We start from the raw sequence: 17,681 nt of genomic DNA on the forward strand, positions 1-17,681 counted from the left end.
TAATTGGCTGCTCCCATGTTAGGGGCATAGATATTTACAATTGTTAGATCTTCTTGTTGGATAGATCCTTTAAGTAGGATATAGTGTCCTTCCTTATCTCTTATTACAGTCTTTGGTTTAAAATCTAATTTGTCTGATATAAGGATTGCCACCCCAGCTTTCTTTTGGTGTCCATTAGCATGGTAAATGGTTTTCCACCCCCTCACTTTCAATCTGGGGGTGTCTTTGGGTCTAAAATGAGTCTCTTGCAGACAGCATATCGATGGGTCTTGTTTTTTAATCCAGTCTGTTAGCCTGTGTCTTTTGATTGGGGCATTTAGCCCATTTACATTCAGGGTAACTATTGAAAGATAGGAATTTAGTGCCATTGTATTGCCTGTAAGGTGACTGTTACCGTATATTGTCTGTGTTCCTTTCTGGTCTATGTTGCTTTTAGGCTCTCTCTTTGCTTAGAGGACCCCTTTCAAGATTTCCTGTAGGGCTGGTTTTGTGTTTGCAAATTCCTTTAGTTTTTGTTTGTCCTGGAAGCTTTTTATCTCTCCTTCTATTTTCAATGACAGCCTAGCTGGATATAGTATTCTTGGCTGCATATTTTTCTCATTTAGTGCTCTGAATATATCCTGCCAGTCCTTTCTGGCCTGCCAGGTCTCTGTGGATAGGTCTGTTGCCAATCTAATGTTTCTACCATTGTAGGTTACATATCTCTTCTCCCGAGCTGCTTTCAGGATTTTCTCTTTGTCTATGAGACTCGTAAGTTTTACTATTAGATGTCGGGGAGTTGACCTATTTTTATTGATTTTGAGAGGGGTTCTCTGTGCTTCCTGGATTTTCATGCCTGTTTCTTTCCCCAAATTAGGGAAGTTCTCTGCTATAATTTGCTCCCTTATACCTTCTGCCCCTCTCTCTCTTTCTTCTTCTTCTGGGATCCCAATTATTCTAATGTTGTTTCGTCTTATGGTATCGCTTATCTCTCGAATTCTGCCCTCGTGATCCAGTAGTTGTTTATCTCTCTTTTTCTCAGCTCTTTATTTTCCATCATTTCATCTTCTATATTACTGATTCTCTCTTCTGCCTCATTTATTCTAGCACTTAGCGCCCCCATTTTTGATTGCACCTCATTAATAGCCTTTTTGATTTCTACTTGGTTGGATTTTAGCTCTTTTACTTCTCCAGAAAGGGTTTCTCTAATAACTTCCATATTTTTTTCAAGCCCAGCTAGTATCTTTAAAGTGATGATTCTGAACTCTAGATCTGACATCGTACTAATGTCCGTATTGAGTAGGTCCCTGGCAGTCGGTACTACCTCTTGCTCTTTTTGTTGAGGTGATTTTTTCCGTCTTGTCATTTTGTGCAGAGGAGAATAGATTAATGAGAGAACAAAATGCTAGCAGAGTAACCACGTCCCCAGAAAATATACTCTAAACAAATCAGAAAAGACCTGAAGCAGTGGGATAAGAAAGGGAAAGAGAGAAAAAAGAAAAAGAAAAAGATAAAGATAAAAACAAAAACAAACAAAACAAAATAACAACAACAACAACAAAAAACCAGAATGTGATCAAATATGATCTATATGGTATATAGATCAGTGCCACACACTAGATTTGGGGTGTATTTTGGTCTTTTAGAAGAAAGTGCCTCCCAAAATTTTAAAGAAAGAAAAACTTATATATGTACAAAAATGAGGGTTGATATGATGAAGGGATGGAATATGACTGTAAAAATGGAAATTATAAAAAATTTTATAAAAGGAATTGATAAGAAGTTGTTTGAAAAGAGAAAGAAGAGAATTTAAAAAAAGAAAAAAGAAAAAGAAAAAGAAAAAAAAAGGGAGAGGATGTGATCAGGCAGGGGAATAGAAAACACCATATACTAGAGATTTAGGGTATATTTTAATCTGTTAGAAGAAACTATCTCAAAATTTTAAAGAGAGAACAACTTATATATATAAGCCAAAAATATGGGTAACTACTATGAAGGGATAGAATATGACTCTAAAAATGAAAAATAAAAATGTTTCTTTTAAAAAAAGGGATTGATAAGATGTTGGTTGAAAAAGGGAAAAAGAAAAATTCAAAAAGAAATAAAAAGACAAAAAGACAGTTAAAAAAAATTAACTTTAAAAGACTAAAGAATCATGGTAAAAAAGCCGTGAATTCTATGTGCAGTATTCCCCTAGCGCTGGAGTTCTGTCGTTCTCATTGATGGGTAAACTTGGTCTTGGCTGGCTGTTCTCGCTGATCTTCTGGGGAGGGGCCTGTTGCCGTGGTTTCCAAATGTCTCTGCCGGAGGCGGAATTGCCCCGCCCTTGCCCCCTCCCGGCTGAGTAATCTGCTCGGGTTTGCTCTCCGGGGCTTTTGTTCCCTGCGAGCTTTCCGTGCAGCTTTGGAGGCAGAGAGTGAAAACGGTGGCCTCCCAATCTCTGCCCCGGAGGAGCCGAGAACTCGGGCCTGCTCCTCAGTGAGCCCCCAGAGAAAAGCCGTCAGTCACTCCCGCCTCCCCGGTCTCCGGCTGCACTCCATGCTCACCCGGCCTGTGACCGCGCGTTTCTATCTCTGGCCCCCGACCCCGGGTGGAGTCTCCAAACCCAGCAGATCCCTGCGGTGCCCTCCCGCGCGGCTCCCCCCAGGGGAGGAAGGTGAGTCTCCCCGGATCTGCCGCTTGTTGGGTCCCTGCTGGAGGAGCAGTGGCCCGGCTGTGCCGCGGATCACGGTTTATGGCCACCCCGAGCTGAGAGCCCGCGCCTGGGCTCCGCCTCTGCAGCCGGCTTCCCTGCTCCGTTACCTGGGAGCTCTGCCACACTCAGGCACCCCCGGTCTTTCTGTGACCCCGAGGGTCCTGAGACCACACTGTCCCGGAGGGTTCCACCCCCCCACTTAGCCACCAGAGTGACGTCCCTCGGCAGAGCAGACTTTTAAAAGTTCCGATTCTGTGCTCCGCGGCTCTATCACTTGCCAGAAGCGGCCGACGGAGGCCCCTCCCCCGCCGTCTATCCTCCCGAATATCGCCTCGGATTCACTTCTCCGCACGTCCTACCTTCCAGAAAGTGGTCGCTTTTCTGATGAGAGAGTTGTTGCTCTTCTTTTCTTCGATCTCCTGTTGAGTTTGTAGGTGTTCAGAATGGTTTGATCCCTATCCAGCTGAATTCCTGAGACCAGACGAAATCCAGATCTCCTACTCCTCCGCCATCTTGCTCCGCCCATTTGTTTTGTTTCTTAAATTCCATGTACGAGTGACATCATATGGTATTTGTCTTTCTCCACGACTGACTTATTTCACTTAGCATAATACACTCTAGCTCCTTCCACCTTGTTGCAAATGGCAACATTTCATTCTTGGTGATGGCTGAGTAATATTCTGGTGTGTGTGTGTGTGTGTGTGTGTATGTATATATATATATACATACCACATCTTCTTTATCTGTTCATCAGTTGATGGACATTTGGGCTCTTTCCATACTTTGGCTATGGTTGATAATGTTGCTATAAACATTGGAGGGCAATCACCCCTTTGAATTGGTATTTTTGTATACTTTGGGTAAATACACAGTAGCACAATTGGTGGATCATAAGGTAGTTCTATTTTTAACTTTTTGGGGAACCTCCATACTATTTTCCAGAGTGGCTGCACCAGTTTGCATTCCCACCAACAGTGTAAGAAGGTTCCCCTTTCTCTGCATCCTAGTCAACTCCTGTTGTTTCCTGTGTTGTTAATTTTAGCCATTCTGACTGGTGTGAGGTGGTAACTCATCATGGTTTTGATTTGTATTTCTCTGATGATGAGTGATGTTGAGCATCTTTTCATGCCTGTTAGCTATCTGGATGTCTTCTTTGGAAAAACCTCTATTCATGTCTTCTGCCCATGTCTTAACTGCATTTTTTTTTTTTAAAGATTTTATTTATTTATTTGACAGAGAGAGACAAAGTGAGAGAAGGAACACAAGCAGGGGGAGTGGGAGAGGGAGAAGCAGGCTTCCTGCTGAGCAGGGAGCCCAATGAGGGCTCAATCCCAGGACCCTGGGATCATGACCTGAGCCAAAGGCAGATGCTTAATGACTGAGCCACCCAGGCGCCCCTGCATTATTTGTTTTTTGGGTGTTGAGTTTGATAAGGTCTTTATAGATTTTGAATACTATCCCTTTGCAAATATCTTCTCGCATTCTATAGGTTGTCTTTTAGTTTTGTTGATTGTTGCCTTCGCTGTGCAAAAGCTTTTTATCTTTCTAGTGTGTATTTCTTACAAAGAGTTTCTCTCACATAATTATAACGCAACCATCAATCTTAGGAAATTAACACTAATACATTTCTATCATTTAAATCTTAGACCCCATTCCAGTTTTGCCAAGTGTCTCAATATTGTCCTTTATAGCAAACGTTTTGGTTCAGAATTATGTGCTGTATTTTGTTTTCATGTCTCTTTAGTCTCTATGATACTTTCAAAGATTATAGTTCTATTATTTTGCAAACTGCCCATAAATTCAGGTTTGTTTGATATTTCCTCATGATTTAATTCAAATTATGCATCTTTGGGAGGAATATCACAGAAATGATGCTGTGTTCTACTCATTGCATTCTATTATGTGTCACATGATTTTAATGTTCCCTAACATTATTGGTATATACTTAGATCACTTGATTAAGGATAGTATCTGCCAAGCTTTTCCACTATAAAGTTATTCTTTTTCTCTCTTTAATTAGTAAGCATATCATGGGGAGATTTTTTTTTCAGATTTATATATTTGAGAGAGAGAGAGCATGAGCAAGAGGGGTGGGGGAGAGAGAATTGCAAGCAGACTCCACCCTGAGTGTAGAGCCCAATGCAGGGCTTGATCTCAGGACGCCGAGATCACAACATGAGCTGAAACCAAGAGTCAGGCACTTAACCTGTGACACCTAAGCACCCCTCATGGAGAGATATTTTTAACTTCGTAAACATCCAATGCCTTATGATAGTTTTCATTTGTTACTTTACATGTATCAATATGAACTCATGGTTTCCTATTTTATTCAATGGGTCATAAGACATTGCTATCATTATTTATTTTGATTCTCAATTTGTATCAGATGTGTCCACTGAAGATGCTTCAAACTAGCTTCTGTAAATTCTTGAATATCCCTATCATTCTTTGAGTCCTTGTTGTCTGGCATAAAATGATGCTCCAGGTACACCTTCTATTCTCCTTGCCCAAGGCCTGGGCTCAGCCATTTCTCCAAGGAACCCTAGTTCTTGCAAGTGGAGAATGATAGTTAGAAGCCAGATTTAAGTGGAAGGTGTACTCTTGTTATTGGGCTATTGTTGCTTGCAGGCCATTCTGGAGGATAGAACTTAGAGTATATATACTCTATATTGATGGTTGTGTTATAATTATGTGAGAGAAACTCTTTGTAAGAAATACACACTAGGAAAACAAAAAGCTTATATATATACCCATACACATTTTATATCTACATTTGAATCTGTCAGCATATATTGAAAACAACACATTTCTTATCATCTTCAATTGCAACCCAAACCGCAAGATTCTTTCTACCTTTCTCTAATTTAGTGCTTGTAATTCTTTTCTCTGGCAATACCAATCTGGTCTCCATTATCCTTAATATATTTAATTTGCTCAGTACCCCATATGTAACCAGTTTTCCATTACTGCTTGCACCCCATTCCCTATTAACACTGCTTTGCCTGATTTCTTACACTTGCCCCCCTTCCCCCTCTGGACTTTCTCTTTGCTGGGCTCAGGCTCTGACTCCTCCCCAGTCCAGGCTACCTCCATAAGAGTACCCACTTTCTCACTGTTTCATCTGCACTACTCATATCTTCTCTACACTGTTGTCCTCTGACACCCACAATTGGCTTCCTCTCCACATGGATACCTCCTTTACTATTTGGGCTCTGTCACCCCACATCAAACTTTTCCCATGTGTGGTTAGCCTCATCACTCCCACTGGACTCTGACACCTAATGACAAGCTGTCCCTTTACAAAGATACCCTCCTCATCCTGCTCAGCCTCTAAAACCCTAAGCCAGGTCACCTCTTCACATGGATTATTTCCCTCTCACCTTGTTTAGACTCTGACTCCCCACTCCAAACTTTCCCTTTGTCCCCCTGTTGGGCTTTGATAGCCTACACTGCTCACTCATGACACATAGCTGCTTTCCTCACCTGCTTGGTCCTCAGCACTCCACACCAGGCTCTGCCTCCACCTAGATTCCTAACTTGCCCTGCCTGGCTCCAGAGCGTTGGGACTGAATTATTCAGGAAGGAAATAGAAGGAGAGAGCAAAAGGAAGAAGAGAGATCTTTGATCTTTTTGCTTGCTTATAGTCACCCCAAATTTCCTCTTTCTGTTGTTTTTGTTTCTCTGTCCAAGGAGTCACTTCCAATTTACTTTGGTACTCTTATCCCAGTGAAGCTTTTGTCTTCCTAAGCAATGATTTCAACCCTAGCTTCTCTATTATGTATTATTATTATATGAAAGTCATTGTCAGATGAAACTTGACATCCTGGGTGTTTAATATATACTATTTAATTTTAATTCATACCAATGTAAGAAATTATTGGCTTAGCATAATGTGCTCTGATTTGCATACTCTCATTGAGAAGTAGAACCCTGCAGGAATTGGTAGTATGTATCCTTATTTTATTCATTTTATTTCTTCAGGATGTTTTTATATTACACTGCAGCAATACTTTAAAAGAGAGAAAAATTCAGCCCATCAACCAGTAAATGATTTTAATGAACATGTGACTTTTATCCCCACTGAATTGACTAAAGTCATCTATTATTTGGCATTATCTACTTATATCCTTATAGCAGTGAAATGCTCAAATCATTGTGAGAGCTAAAATAAATATACAATAAAAATGTAAATACAAAGAGGTAATTTTCTCAGGTAGGCAATATTTCTAAAAATGCTTTTTACTATGTTTATTCTTCATATAATTACAGTGGGAAAAATATATACACATAAAATTAAGGTTTATAATATAGTTTTAATGATGTTTAAGGAAGTATTTGGGATTCTGATATAAACATATGTTCTAATCACTCCAATATTTATTCGTGTCCAAAGTAACAAAGACACCACATTCTAGATAGTTTCCCATTGTCAGGCACAGTTACCCTGCAGATAGAGCAGAATTCTAATGTGATAACTTAAGAAAATAAAGGATGTTTGAATAGATATGCTGCTTTAAGTAAGAGTGATATGATTACCTAAATGCATATTATCTTTTTCATGGAAAGACAACCTTTGTTGGCTTCCTCTACTATGAGTGAACAGAATTTCTTTCTCACTAATTTTAATCAAAAATAGTCCAGTGACTGGCTGAGCTCCAATGGCTGAAACAAACCAAAGATTCCAAGTTATTTGAATTGCATCTGATGACAAAAGTCATAAGATTTGCTCCACAGATGCAGGCAATGCATAGGAATGAGTGGAGAGGGAAGGAGATAGTTTTGAGGTACATTGTTTGTGTCAAGTGCCATGATAATTATTTTATATGTTATTTCATTTACTTCTCAGGCAACCCTGATAGTTACCTTTAATCTCAAATAACAGCAAATTCATAGAGAAATTAAGTTACTTTCTTGATCAGTGTATTTTATAATAGATACCATCTGGGGCAAACAAATAAAGCAATGTAAATGGCAGCTCCTGGAGATTGCATATGGTGGCCCCTCGTAAGCATCAAGCACAATTTAATTTAGTCTCTTCCTCAGCTTTTCAAGACATCAGTTTCCTTCCTAAACAAGCTTCTTATAATCATGCAAGAGGTTTGTAGAGCTTTATGAATGTTAAGTAAAATCAAAATCAGAAATTATATTTCTAGTTGAGTTTGCATATAAGATTTTCTTCAATTAGGAAATTGGCTAAAAATAAGAAATAATATTATATGGAATAGGAGAAATTCACTCAAAAGTTATTTATTAAATTTTCTAATCTTACATTAATAGAAAAAAATCCCCTTTTCCTTGAACATCTTCAGCTGTAGAACAGTGATTTTTCTTTAAAGGTTGCAATAGTGAACGTAAAAATTGTTTGATTTTATAGTCTTGTGTGGCTAAGAATTGTAAACATTTTCATTTCTTCAATATGCCTCCTCTGTATATTTCATTATATTCACCACTGATCCTACATTAGTGTTGGTGACAGGCTTTGACAGGTGCCTAATACTGTCTTTTAAAATGTTACTAATGTTAAACTCAGCTGGACTTAAAGGTTGTGCTTCAGATTTCACTTTACTTCTCCCAAATTTTTCTTCTAAAATGACAACTCCTAAAGCTATCTGTAGCTTGGTTTTCTGGGATCGGTTTGTGAAATTAATGTCAGTTAAGAAGCTATATACAAGTGCTTGAAAGAGAGGTAGAATTATTAGAGTGGTATTTAATCAAGAGATGGTCATTGTCACCTGTGTGTGATATTTTTATATTCCATCTACTTGTGATTGTGTCCCTACCACTCTTATGTACCAACATGTACTCACACATTATACATAATACATAGCCACACACACACACACACACACACACACACACACACACACACACCCCCTGTGGCTTGGATTCTTGTTTTACAACCCCTTGGTCTTAGCAGTCAAGCAGCCTTGGGCAAATCACACTTCCAGAATTTAGTTTTCCTCATTGAGCAACAAGAAAAGGGCATACTTAATTTTATTATGTAATTATAAGGATAAAGTGAGTTAATATATGGAGACAGCTTAACATATAGTCAACAAATACTTTAGTTATCAACACAGGATTTGTTAACTATCCTGTATGACCTGGCAATGGATTATATCAAATTTATTATGTTATAGTTTATAATTATTTAAATGTTTAATGTGTATTGGTTTTATCTACCTCATTATATTTTATGTCCCTGAAGGCAGTTGAGGTATAAAATTCATTTATGGGAAGAATCATTGAGATACTGAGTTTTGGAGCTAAGAAAGGGTTTTAATCTCTATAACACTATTTAAAAAAATTATTCAAGTCAATTAAATATGTGTTTATGTGAACTAAAAATGTGTGGTTAACAAAAGAATTCCAATTAATTCATATTTTGGTATTATAGGGATATCATTGGAGATATTTTGAAAGACTAAGATTTTGCTTACAGCTGAATTTGAACTTGAGTACAATTTAATAAAATCAGAATTTTCAAAATTTAGGGTAAATGTTTGTTGGGTTATGAACATTTATTTTAAGCATTATAGCTACAAATAGAAATTGGTCCAGACTTTGCTAAACACCATTATTTACCAACTTCCAACCTTATTTGACCAAAGACCAAAGATATACTCTTGAGCTAAAAGGAAAGCTGTTTCAATTATTAAATTTGTATTATTAAAATTAAATTGTATTATTAAATTGTGTTATTAAAATATTAAGTTTTAGGACTACCTTTTTCCTATTTGGGAAGAAATATCATGTGATTCTATAGCACAAAACAGTAAATTTATTTAATTATTTCTTAGATACAAATCTTCAAAATGAGTCCCAGATGTTGTATCTTAATAAACAAGAACCCTATTACATAATTAAACAACTTCAAAGAGCACTTGTTGAACTGATTCTCCTTTTGGACTCCCTATACTTGATGACAGCAATGAAAATATCATTTTAGCTCTTCTTTGAAAATTATCAACCCTCATGACATAAAAAAAGACACTGAAATGCAAGATAAATGTGTATATGCATATATAAAATTAGGATAGCTCTGTAAATATGCACACACATATAAATATACGCAATTGGTTTTGCTATAATCATTTACGGGTAGCAAATATTCTTGGCGATAGGATCAGTGTTACTGATTTTTCCTTTTGCCTTAGGCTTCAGGATGACTCGGCAGGTCATGGTTACTGATTCAATCTTTATTTAGCCTGTTGATATTTTGTTCACCATGGCTTATTTTGCCTGTATTTTGATTTTTTTAAAAAACATGCATTGCATTAAAATATTATTTCTATTGTTTAGGAGATAACTTTAGTTTACTTCATCTCCACCCCTCATAATATAGATCCTTAGTACTGAATTCTGTTATTATTGGTCATCTGTTTGCTTTGAAGCCCTTGATCCTCTTTATTATTGATAACTAACTTCCTGTTTCTCTGCAAGCATCTGAATTTGTGTGCCTGCTTCGTTCATTAAATTTAGGAAAGCTGCCCATTCCAAGCACTATCAGCTAAATGGTGCTCATGGTTAATCTCAGGGTTTCTTTGTTCTAAGTGCTATCAATGGTATCTACCAAGTTTACTGGTAAGCAAAACAAGTTTTCAGAAAATATTGTGTATCTTCTTAAGAAGAATTTACAGTGGACCTTGTATACCCTACATTCCAACAAAAGATGATTATGTATTTCCATGAAAATACAAATTTTACAAAGAATTATCTGTGTTACTTTTTCACTTGGACACTCAACTGTTGAAAATCATCCTTTCAGGAGTTTGATGGTTTTGTTTCTTGGGGTTCTGAGTGACTGATTTTAACGGCGATTTTAGAAAACATTATTGGATAGCTGTTTAATAAGCTGTGAAGTAGTAAAGCCACCAGCATTTCCGTAACTTTCTGTTGTATTAGTTACTTGTTCTTTGACATTTTTGTCTTGAAATGACCTTGCTGTTAGATGAATCACCTTTGGAATAACCAATGCGGCAATAAGGTGGTGTAAAAAATATGGGTAGATGCATTTGGCACCTTCTTATTTATGTTGCAACTGAGGCCCTCACTTTCATTCCTTTTTAACATTGATTATTATCACCTGCCACGACCACAGACTCACTCTACACAGGTGAGCAACATGGTCCAAATGTGTCATTTTTCACAGAAATTAGGAACAGACATGCTTAAATGGGGGATAATGGCAAAAGTATTAGAAATTTTAACTCTGAGTCTTTCCATTTAAATTTTATATACAATTTATATATAAATTTTATATACAGAGGAACAAGTGGACTGGAGGCTTGTGAGAATTCATAAGAAGGGCTTAAAGGGTGCTTAAACTCAGACACAGTCAAGGAAACCTAACTCCTGTTTAATAAAATGGTTCCAGGCACTGTGGGAAGTCTTACCAATAAAATGAACTCTGTCTTCCTTTGGGATGTGCTGTATCACTTACCAACCAGCATGCCAAACAGGATTTCAAAAGATTACAAAATACATTGTTGTATTTTAAACCATTTATGTTAAAAGCTTTACCTCCTTTAACAATAAAAAAGTGGTAATTGTGCCTAGACATTGAATGTTACATTTAGAATATATACCACATATATTAATACTCTTTCTCTCATCACTACTAAGTATAAAAACCCCAGAATTGCCTCTGACAAGGCACCCAGTGGGGTTTTCTCAAATATAATTTGTAAAAATATTGGACATTGTGGGTCACTTCTTCCTTCAACAAAGGCAATTTTTTATTGCTTTTGGTTACTTCATACTACTAGTTTTCCTTTGACTTCCCTGGTTAAACTTGGTTGTTTTGTATGTGAGAGTTCCTTAGATAATAGCATTATTCAGAATTTTATCTTTAGACTCTCCTCTCCTTCCCTTTCCTCTCCATCACTCCCCAGGTTTCCCTGTCCTGTACACTATCTCTTGGCAATCCTACTCTCATGGGCTATATGCTTGTGACTACCTAATCCATATCTCTAGCTCAGAATCTGCTCCCTAGATCCATCTATCTGCAACTACATACAAAAATCTTCCCCTGGATGTATTGCAAATACCCACATTCAATCCCAAAGTGCTCCTCCTCCGAGTTCTTCCATATAGTAAATGACATAATTCCTACACCCACTTTCCCAAACCAAGAATCTGAAAGCTATGCTGAATTCTGTCCCTGAATCATTCCATCAAATTCTGTCCATTGTGCTCCTTCTTAAGCTCTCAAATTGGTCTGCTTTTTGCAGTTACCATACCACCACCTTAATTTTGCTTTTATTGTTTCTCAGATTACTAGAACAGTCACCTAGCTCCAGATTCCCTGCCTTGAGTTTTGTCACTCCCCAAGCGCATGTCCACACTGCCCAGAATCGTGCTTCTGAAGTCTTCATGGAGGCCTTCTTGAACTGGCCTGTTCTCACTTTTCAGTGAGAAGTTTCTATCTACCCAGCATCTCACTATCCCCTCCTATCCATCAAAGTGATCATCAAACCTGTTATTTCCTATCACTTTCTCCAGGCCTTTGGCCAGGCTATTTATAACACATTCTTTATCCCTCTTCCCTGGGATAACCTCCACTTGTTGTGTAAGGTTCAGCTTCAGAGTCCTACCTTCAGGGAAGAAACCTTGACTAGTAATCTATAAATGCCTTGGCTGGCCCTCCTCTCTGCACCCACAACACTTTCTGCTTCTCTTTGTTATTTTATTGTATCTACCAGATTCTTTGTCTGCTTTCCCAACAGAAGACTCAAGGGTAGTAGATAGGAGACCTTTGAGGAGCAATTCTGATCACATGTATAACTCCTGCCAGATTGCCAAAGGAAAGGATTTGGACAGAAGAGTCTCAGAAAGCAACTGAAATCGCCCCTAATCATTGTGGGGGCAAAAATGATCAAGTTTGGGGTTGGGAAATGAGACCCATTTGTGTTCACTAGTAGGTACAGCCAACTCACATATTGTGTTACATTGTACAGCACATTTTTTAGCATTTTCTTACTTGGAGATTGTTTTGAAATATGTGTTTTGTTCTCCTCATTCATTTTAAGCTCCCTGTGGTAGAAGACTTTAATCTCTACCAGATATAACATCAGAGGTCAGGCTCCAGAGTTGAAGAGTCAGGTTCCAGTCCCAGAAATTATAACAATCCCATGTGAATGTATCAATAAAGTGATCATAGGATGGTGATCAGTGAAATATAAATGGACTGTAACTGAGAACTGTAGTTTGGGGTAGAGATTAAAAATGTTCTAAGGAAAATTTTAAGAAAATGAATAAAAGAAAATGTTAAAGAAAATAGGTTTCAAGTTTTTATATTGGAAAACAATTGAAAAAGACATAATCATGTTAGTGTTGAATTGCATATTTGTGTTAATTCATGATTTAAAAAAGAAACTATTTTTTTAAAGATTTTATTTATATATTTGACAGAGAGACACGGCGAGAAAGGGAACACAAGCAGGGGGAGTGGGAGAGGGAGAACCAGGCCTCCCACGGAGCAGGGAGCCCGATGCGGGGCTCGATCCCAGGACCCTGAGATCATGACCTGAGCTGAAAGCAGATGCTCAACGACTGAGCCACCCAGGCGCCCCATAAAAAAAAAAAAAAACTATTTTTTTCAGTGTTATGACCATGTGGTTACTTACAGTAGCACCCTGCTCATCACTGGTATTCATTGGGAACAATCACATATAGATTCTTTGGCCTATATATTTGATCCCTTTTTTTTCATATTTGATCTCTAATACTATTCATCCTTTATAAGAAACAAGTATCTTTGGAGAGTAGCTAATTTCATGTCTCAGGGTAGGAAAAAAATCAATCTGGGTTTGAAAATCTTGTTTTTGCTACAAATTTTTCTTTCAGAAAATCTCAAAGGGTACAAAAAGGTAACACAGTCAGCATAAAGAATTCCCAGGTCAATTTGTGATGCTCGAATACCCCAAATAAAATAATAAGAATTTTAATTAAATGGAAAGTTGAGGTTGTTATATGAATCATAAAGTTGCTTCAAAGAAAAATTTATAGAGCATGTTGCAGGCTTGTTGTAATATAAAGGAAGGGTAACTATAGTAGGATATGCTTAATGTAAAACTTATTTTTAGTGAGCAGAAGAGTTTTAACATATAGACCTATTTTGTATCTTTTATTAAGTGTATGCCGACTTACAACATGTAGCTTATTGAATTTCTAGCTGTGTAAATAGGGTTGTGAAAAGTTTTACTTCTCAGGTACTGCATAAAATGGCTGTAGAATTCCTGAGAATGCCTGGTATTTAAAGCTGTTTTGTTTTGTTTTCCTTCATTGGTACTTTTGTGAGTTTCTTCAATGCCCATGGTGAGAACATTAAGCTATTTGTGTGTGTGTGTGTGTGTGTGTGTGTGTGTGTGTGTGATGTTGATTACTCATCTTCCTCTAGCTAGCCACTTTCCTTATCCTTAGCCCTGCATTTCTGATGGTCCAATATGCAGACTCTCTCCTTTGAGGTCCCATTTTCACTACAGGTGCCCTCTTAGGCAGCATTTAAAATGGCTCCAGATCTGTTTATCCTCACCTATGTGGCTCCACATCTGGTTTATGGGAAATAGTTATTCATCCTTCCCTTAAAAACTTTGGGAGTACAAACTGCCCAATGCAGATACTTCTCCTTTGCTTCTGCTGCTAGAGTTTATAGCCACCAATTGTTCCCTTGTCATTTTTATGACAGGTTTAACAAAAGCTACAACACTCCCTAGCTGCAGATGGCATATGGCAGCTTCTGTGAGAACTCCCATTGAAACCCTGGTCTTCTGACTTGCGACAAAGGGGGAGAGCACACTCAACTCCCCTTCTTTACCGGTTTAGATAGAACTGGGAGCACAGCTGTTCCTCAGGAGCTCCCTCTCACACAGCTCACCAATCTGTTTTCTGGCCTCAGTCTGAATAACGTTTATGTCCTCAGTCAGGACAAGGTCTTTAACTTGTTCTTCGCCATCCTTTTTGAAATGTCTGAATGCTAATCTCTCTCCCACATCATTTTGGGATCTGCAATCTATTGTTTTTGGGTCTCAGATACAATTTCATTTTAATATCCAGTTAGACATGTTTCCCATAATGCTAGTGCATTTGGGACAATATAAGGAAATAGCAAGAGAATGAGTTTTATAACACTGACCAAATTAAACTTTGAAAATGTCATTTTAAAGAAAGGTACCAGGGTACAGACTCCTTATTAGTCACTCAAGGTTTGCATCATTGTGACCCCATGTGGTGACTTCCAACTGATTGGTTGATAACACAAATCGAATACCCTTGGCATGTTTGAGATAATACAATTGTGTGTGTATTGGGGGCTGGGGGAAGTCTTGTAACATTGCTATAATCCAGAACGGTATTAAAATATTTATTATTGTGGGTCACCTGGGTGGCTCAGATGGTTAAGCATCTGCCTTTGGCTCAGGTCATGATCTCCAGGTCCTGGGATTGAGCCCCACGTCAGGCTCCCAGCTCAGTGGGGAGTCTGCTTCTCCCTCTCCCTCTCCCTGTGCCTCTCCCTCTGCTTGTGCTCTCTCTGTCTCTCTTTCTCTCAAATGAATAAATGAGATCTTTAGAAAAATAAAATAAAATACTTATTATTTTAAGTAGCCTAAAAATTATAAGGCTAGAAATAATGAAGAGATAAGCCCACAGGACTGATAGTTTTAAAAAGTAATGCATTTTAAATTATTGTATTTACGTATGTTTTGCCTGCTATTTTAAGTGTTTAAGAAAACTAAATTTTTAGGTTTTGTGGGGTTTTTTTTGTTTCTGTTTCTTTTTTCTTTTCTTTTCTTTTTTTGGGGGGGACATGGTTAGTAGACACTGTCAGCTCTCTAAAGAGATTATACTCTGCCTCAACGGAATAAATAGTAAAGAATTTGCAACCATCTTTAATCTACCACATTAACTATATGGAACTTTTCCCCCAGAGATTCTTTCTAAAAATTTTAAATGTCTTAACAAATTATTTCTCTACATGAAAACTATTTTATACAGCAAAGTTTAACAGATTGATTATTAATTACATTGCAAGCAATGGTTAGTATGCCTCTTCACAACATAAAAGTACCACAGACACTAAATAAGATTAGCAACAGCTAAACTGATTACACCAGAAGAAGAAAGTAAAATACAGAAATATAAAATTATATGAAACACCAGGGAACCACTCTTAGAGCCATCTCACTGTTAGTTAACCTTTTCAAGAACTATGTGTAAGACACTGTAATAAGTGTTTTGTCCAGATTGTCTCACTTATTCTTCATAAAACCCAATGAGGTATGGTCTAGTATTGTTTGGACAGTTGCATAATTGTACAGTTGTATATTTATAATTGTGAGGAAATGATAACTTGAATTAAGTAAATTGCCCAAAGTCAAAAGATTAAAAATGGCTGAATTCAGTCCAGGATTCTGGGACTAAACCACAAGGCAAAACCTGGATACTCACAGCTCTGTGTTGAACAAGGATTGTCTTCTACATGCTCCCTTATGGTAGTAACAAGATTAAGGAAGTTTCTGCTTTGTGTGTATTTTTTTTTTTAAGCATTGTTCTCAACCATTTGATTTATTGAAAGGAGATGCTGTTCTGGTTCTTGATTTAGCACCAACCATTCTTTTGTTTACATAGAGTTACAGTTTTATTTGTTGTTTTGCTCTGTACTGGAAACATAAATAAAGTTTTCTACATTATTTGCAATCAAGGGTTGTGGTATAGTTTCTTTGTGTATTTGGCATGATATGTACATTGTCTTTCTGGGATTCATCTCCTCACCATGGAGTAAAGAGAGCTTTGGGTTCGTTTCAGCATGAGTGATAATGTTAAGAATTAGTATGCTGAGAAGGAGCCACTGGGCACAAAAAGAAGGTTGTAAATGAGATCCCAATACATAGGTACCAGGTGCTTCTTTCTCCTGTTCACAGAAGCAATCCTCCACCACTAAACTCCATCCACTCAGGGGGCTCAATGAAGGCTAACCAGTCTGATGCATGTGTAGGCAACAGTCCCATTGACTGGCACTTATAAACAGCCAATGCCAAACCCATGAGGTTTCCAATGAGATACATCAAACCCTGAAGAAGCTTTAGCATCTTGAAAGTGGCTGAAATGGCCATAAGTGCCTGAATGGGCCACCAAGCCATCATATACACCATCATAGTAGGGAAGATGGAGATCGTATTACCTGCCATGTACATGAAGAAGAGGTTCATGGGAATCTGCTTGAGGGGACCTAAGGCAATGTCCCAGCAGCGCTTCTCCACCAGGGTCCGCTCTGTCTCTTGCACGCTGGTATCAGGCATTTGCTTGTCGAAGTAACCGACAGGGTACAGCAAGTCTCCCTGGCCACTGCCCTGGTCACTTTGGCTTCTGCTGCCTCCTCCAGGCCCGCTCAGCTCAATGGTCCCCTGGAAGCGCCGGCCTCGGTTGGCCACCAGGCTCCCCTGGGCCATCATGGCCACGGCCGCCTACCAAAGCTGTGAAGCTCCTTACTCTAAAGCAGGGGACCCAGGTCCACTGACACTGGCTACTCCTTGGTCTTACTCTGCTGTGTGTTTGTTTTAATATTGACTTTTCCTATTAATATGTGGTACTTTCTTCCAGTTCCTTCTTGAGTAAGAGACACACTGATTTTTTTTTTAGTGCTTTCAATTATATCTTGTACTTTTTTAGCTTAATTTTATAAAATTTAGAAATAATTATGTAGAAAAAAATCACCCATTATTTCACTTTCAAGATTAAGTTGTTATTTATATATTGAACTCTTTATGACCTTTCTTCTACACATTTTCTACATTGTTTACACTGCATTGGCCATTTTGTGGCCTGCTTTGTATTTTTGTTTACCATATCATAAACATGTTCTAATGTTATTGAAAACATTTTAAACATCATATTAAAATTTTTATACTAAAGAACATTTCAAATATACACAAAAAGAGACTAGTACAGTGAACTCCATGTATTTGTTATGCAGTATCGAAGTAGCTAATAATTCATCCAAAGCGAT

The 17,681-nt window shown here is 37.9% G+C and overlaps 1 protein-coding gene and 1 long non-coding RNA gene across 2 annotated transcripts in view; one reads left to right on the top strand and one right to left on the bottom strand.

The window, feature by feature from the left end:
- LOC135365441 (uncharacterized) overlaps positions 1–17,681 on the top strand; it is a 176,635-nt gene that overhangs the window by 6,889 nt on the left and 152,065 nt on the right. The gene's annotated exons all lie outside the window — the stretch shown is intronic.
- On the bottom strand, positions 16,501–17,189 carry LOC123833577 (ER membrane protein complex subunit 4-like). The gene has a single exon (XM_045861877.3). It carries the CDS (start codon positions 17,125–17,127, stop codon positions 16,591–16,593), a length of 537 nt encoding a protein of 178 aa, XP_045717833.1. The 5' UTR covers positions 17,128–17,189; the 3' UTR covers positions 16,501–16,590.

This window comes from Mirounga angustirostris, unplaced genomic scaffold, assembly GCF_029215605.1.
Source record: "Mirounga angustirostris isolate CCGP_5_RB_7025 unplaced genomic scaffold, mMirAng1.0.hap1 SCAF_7, whole genome shotgun sequence".
Taxonomy (NCBI): Eukaryota; Metazoa; Chordata; class Mammalia; order Carnivora; family Phocidae; genus Mirounga; species Mirounga angustirostris.

What these genes read in the sequence shown, in the direction of transcription:
- LOC123833577 (XM_045861877.3), bottom strand. Translation starts at nt 17,127, where the DNA reads ATGATGGCCCAGGGGAGCCTGGTGGCCAACCGAGGCCGGCGCTTCCAG.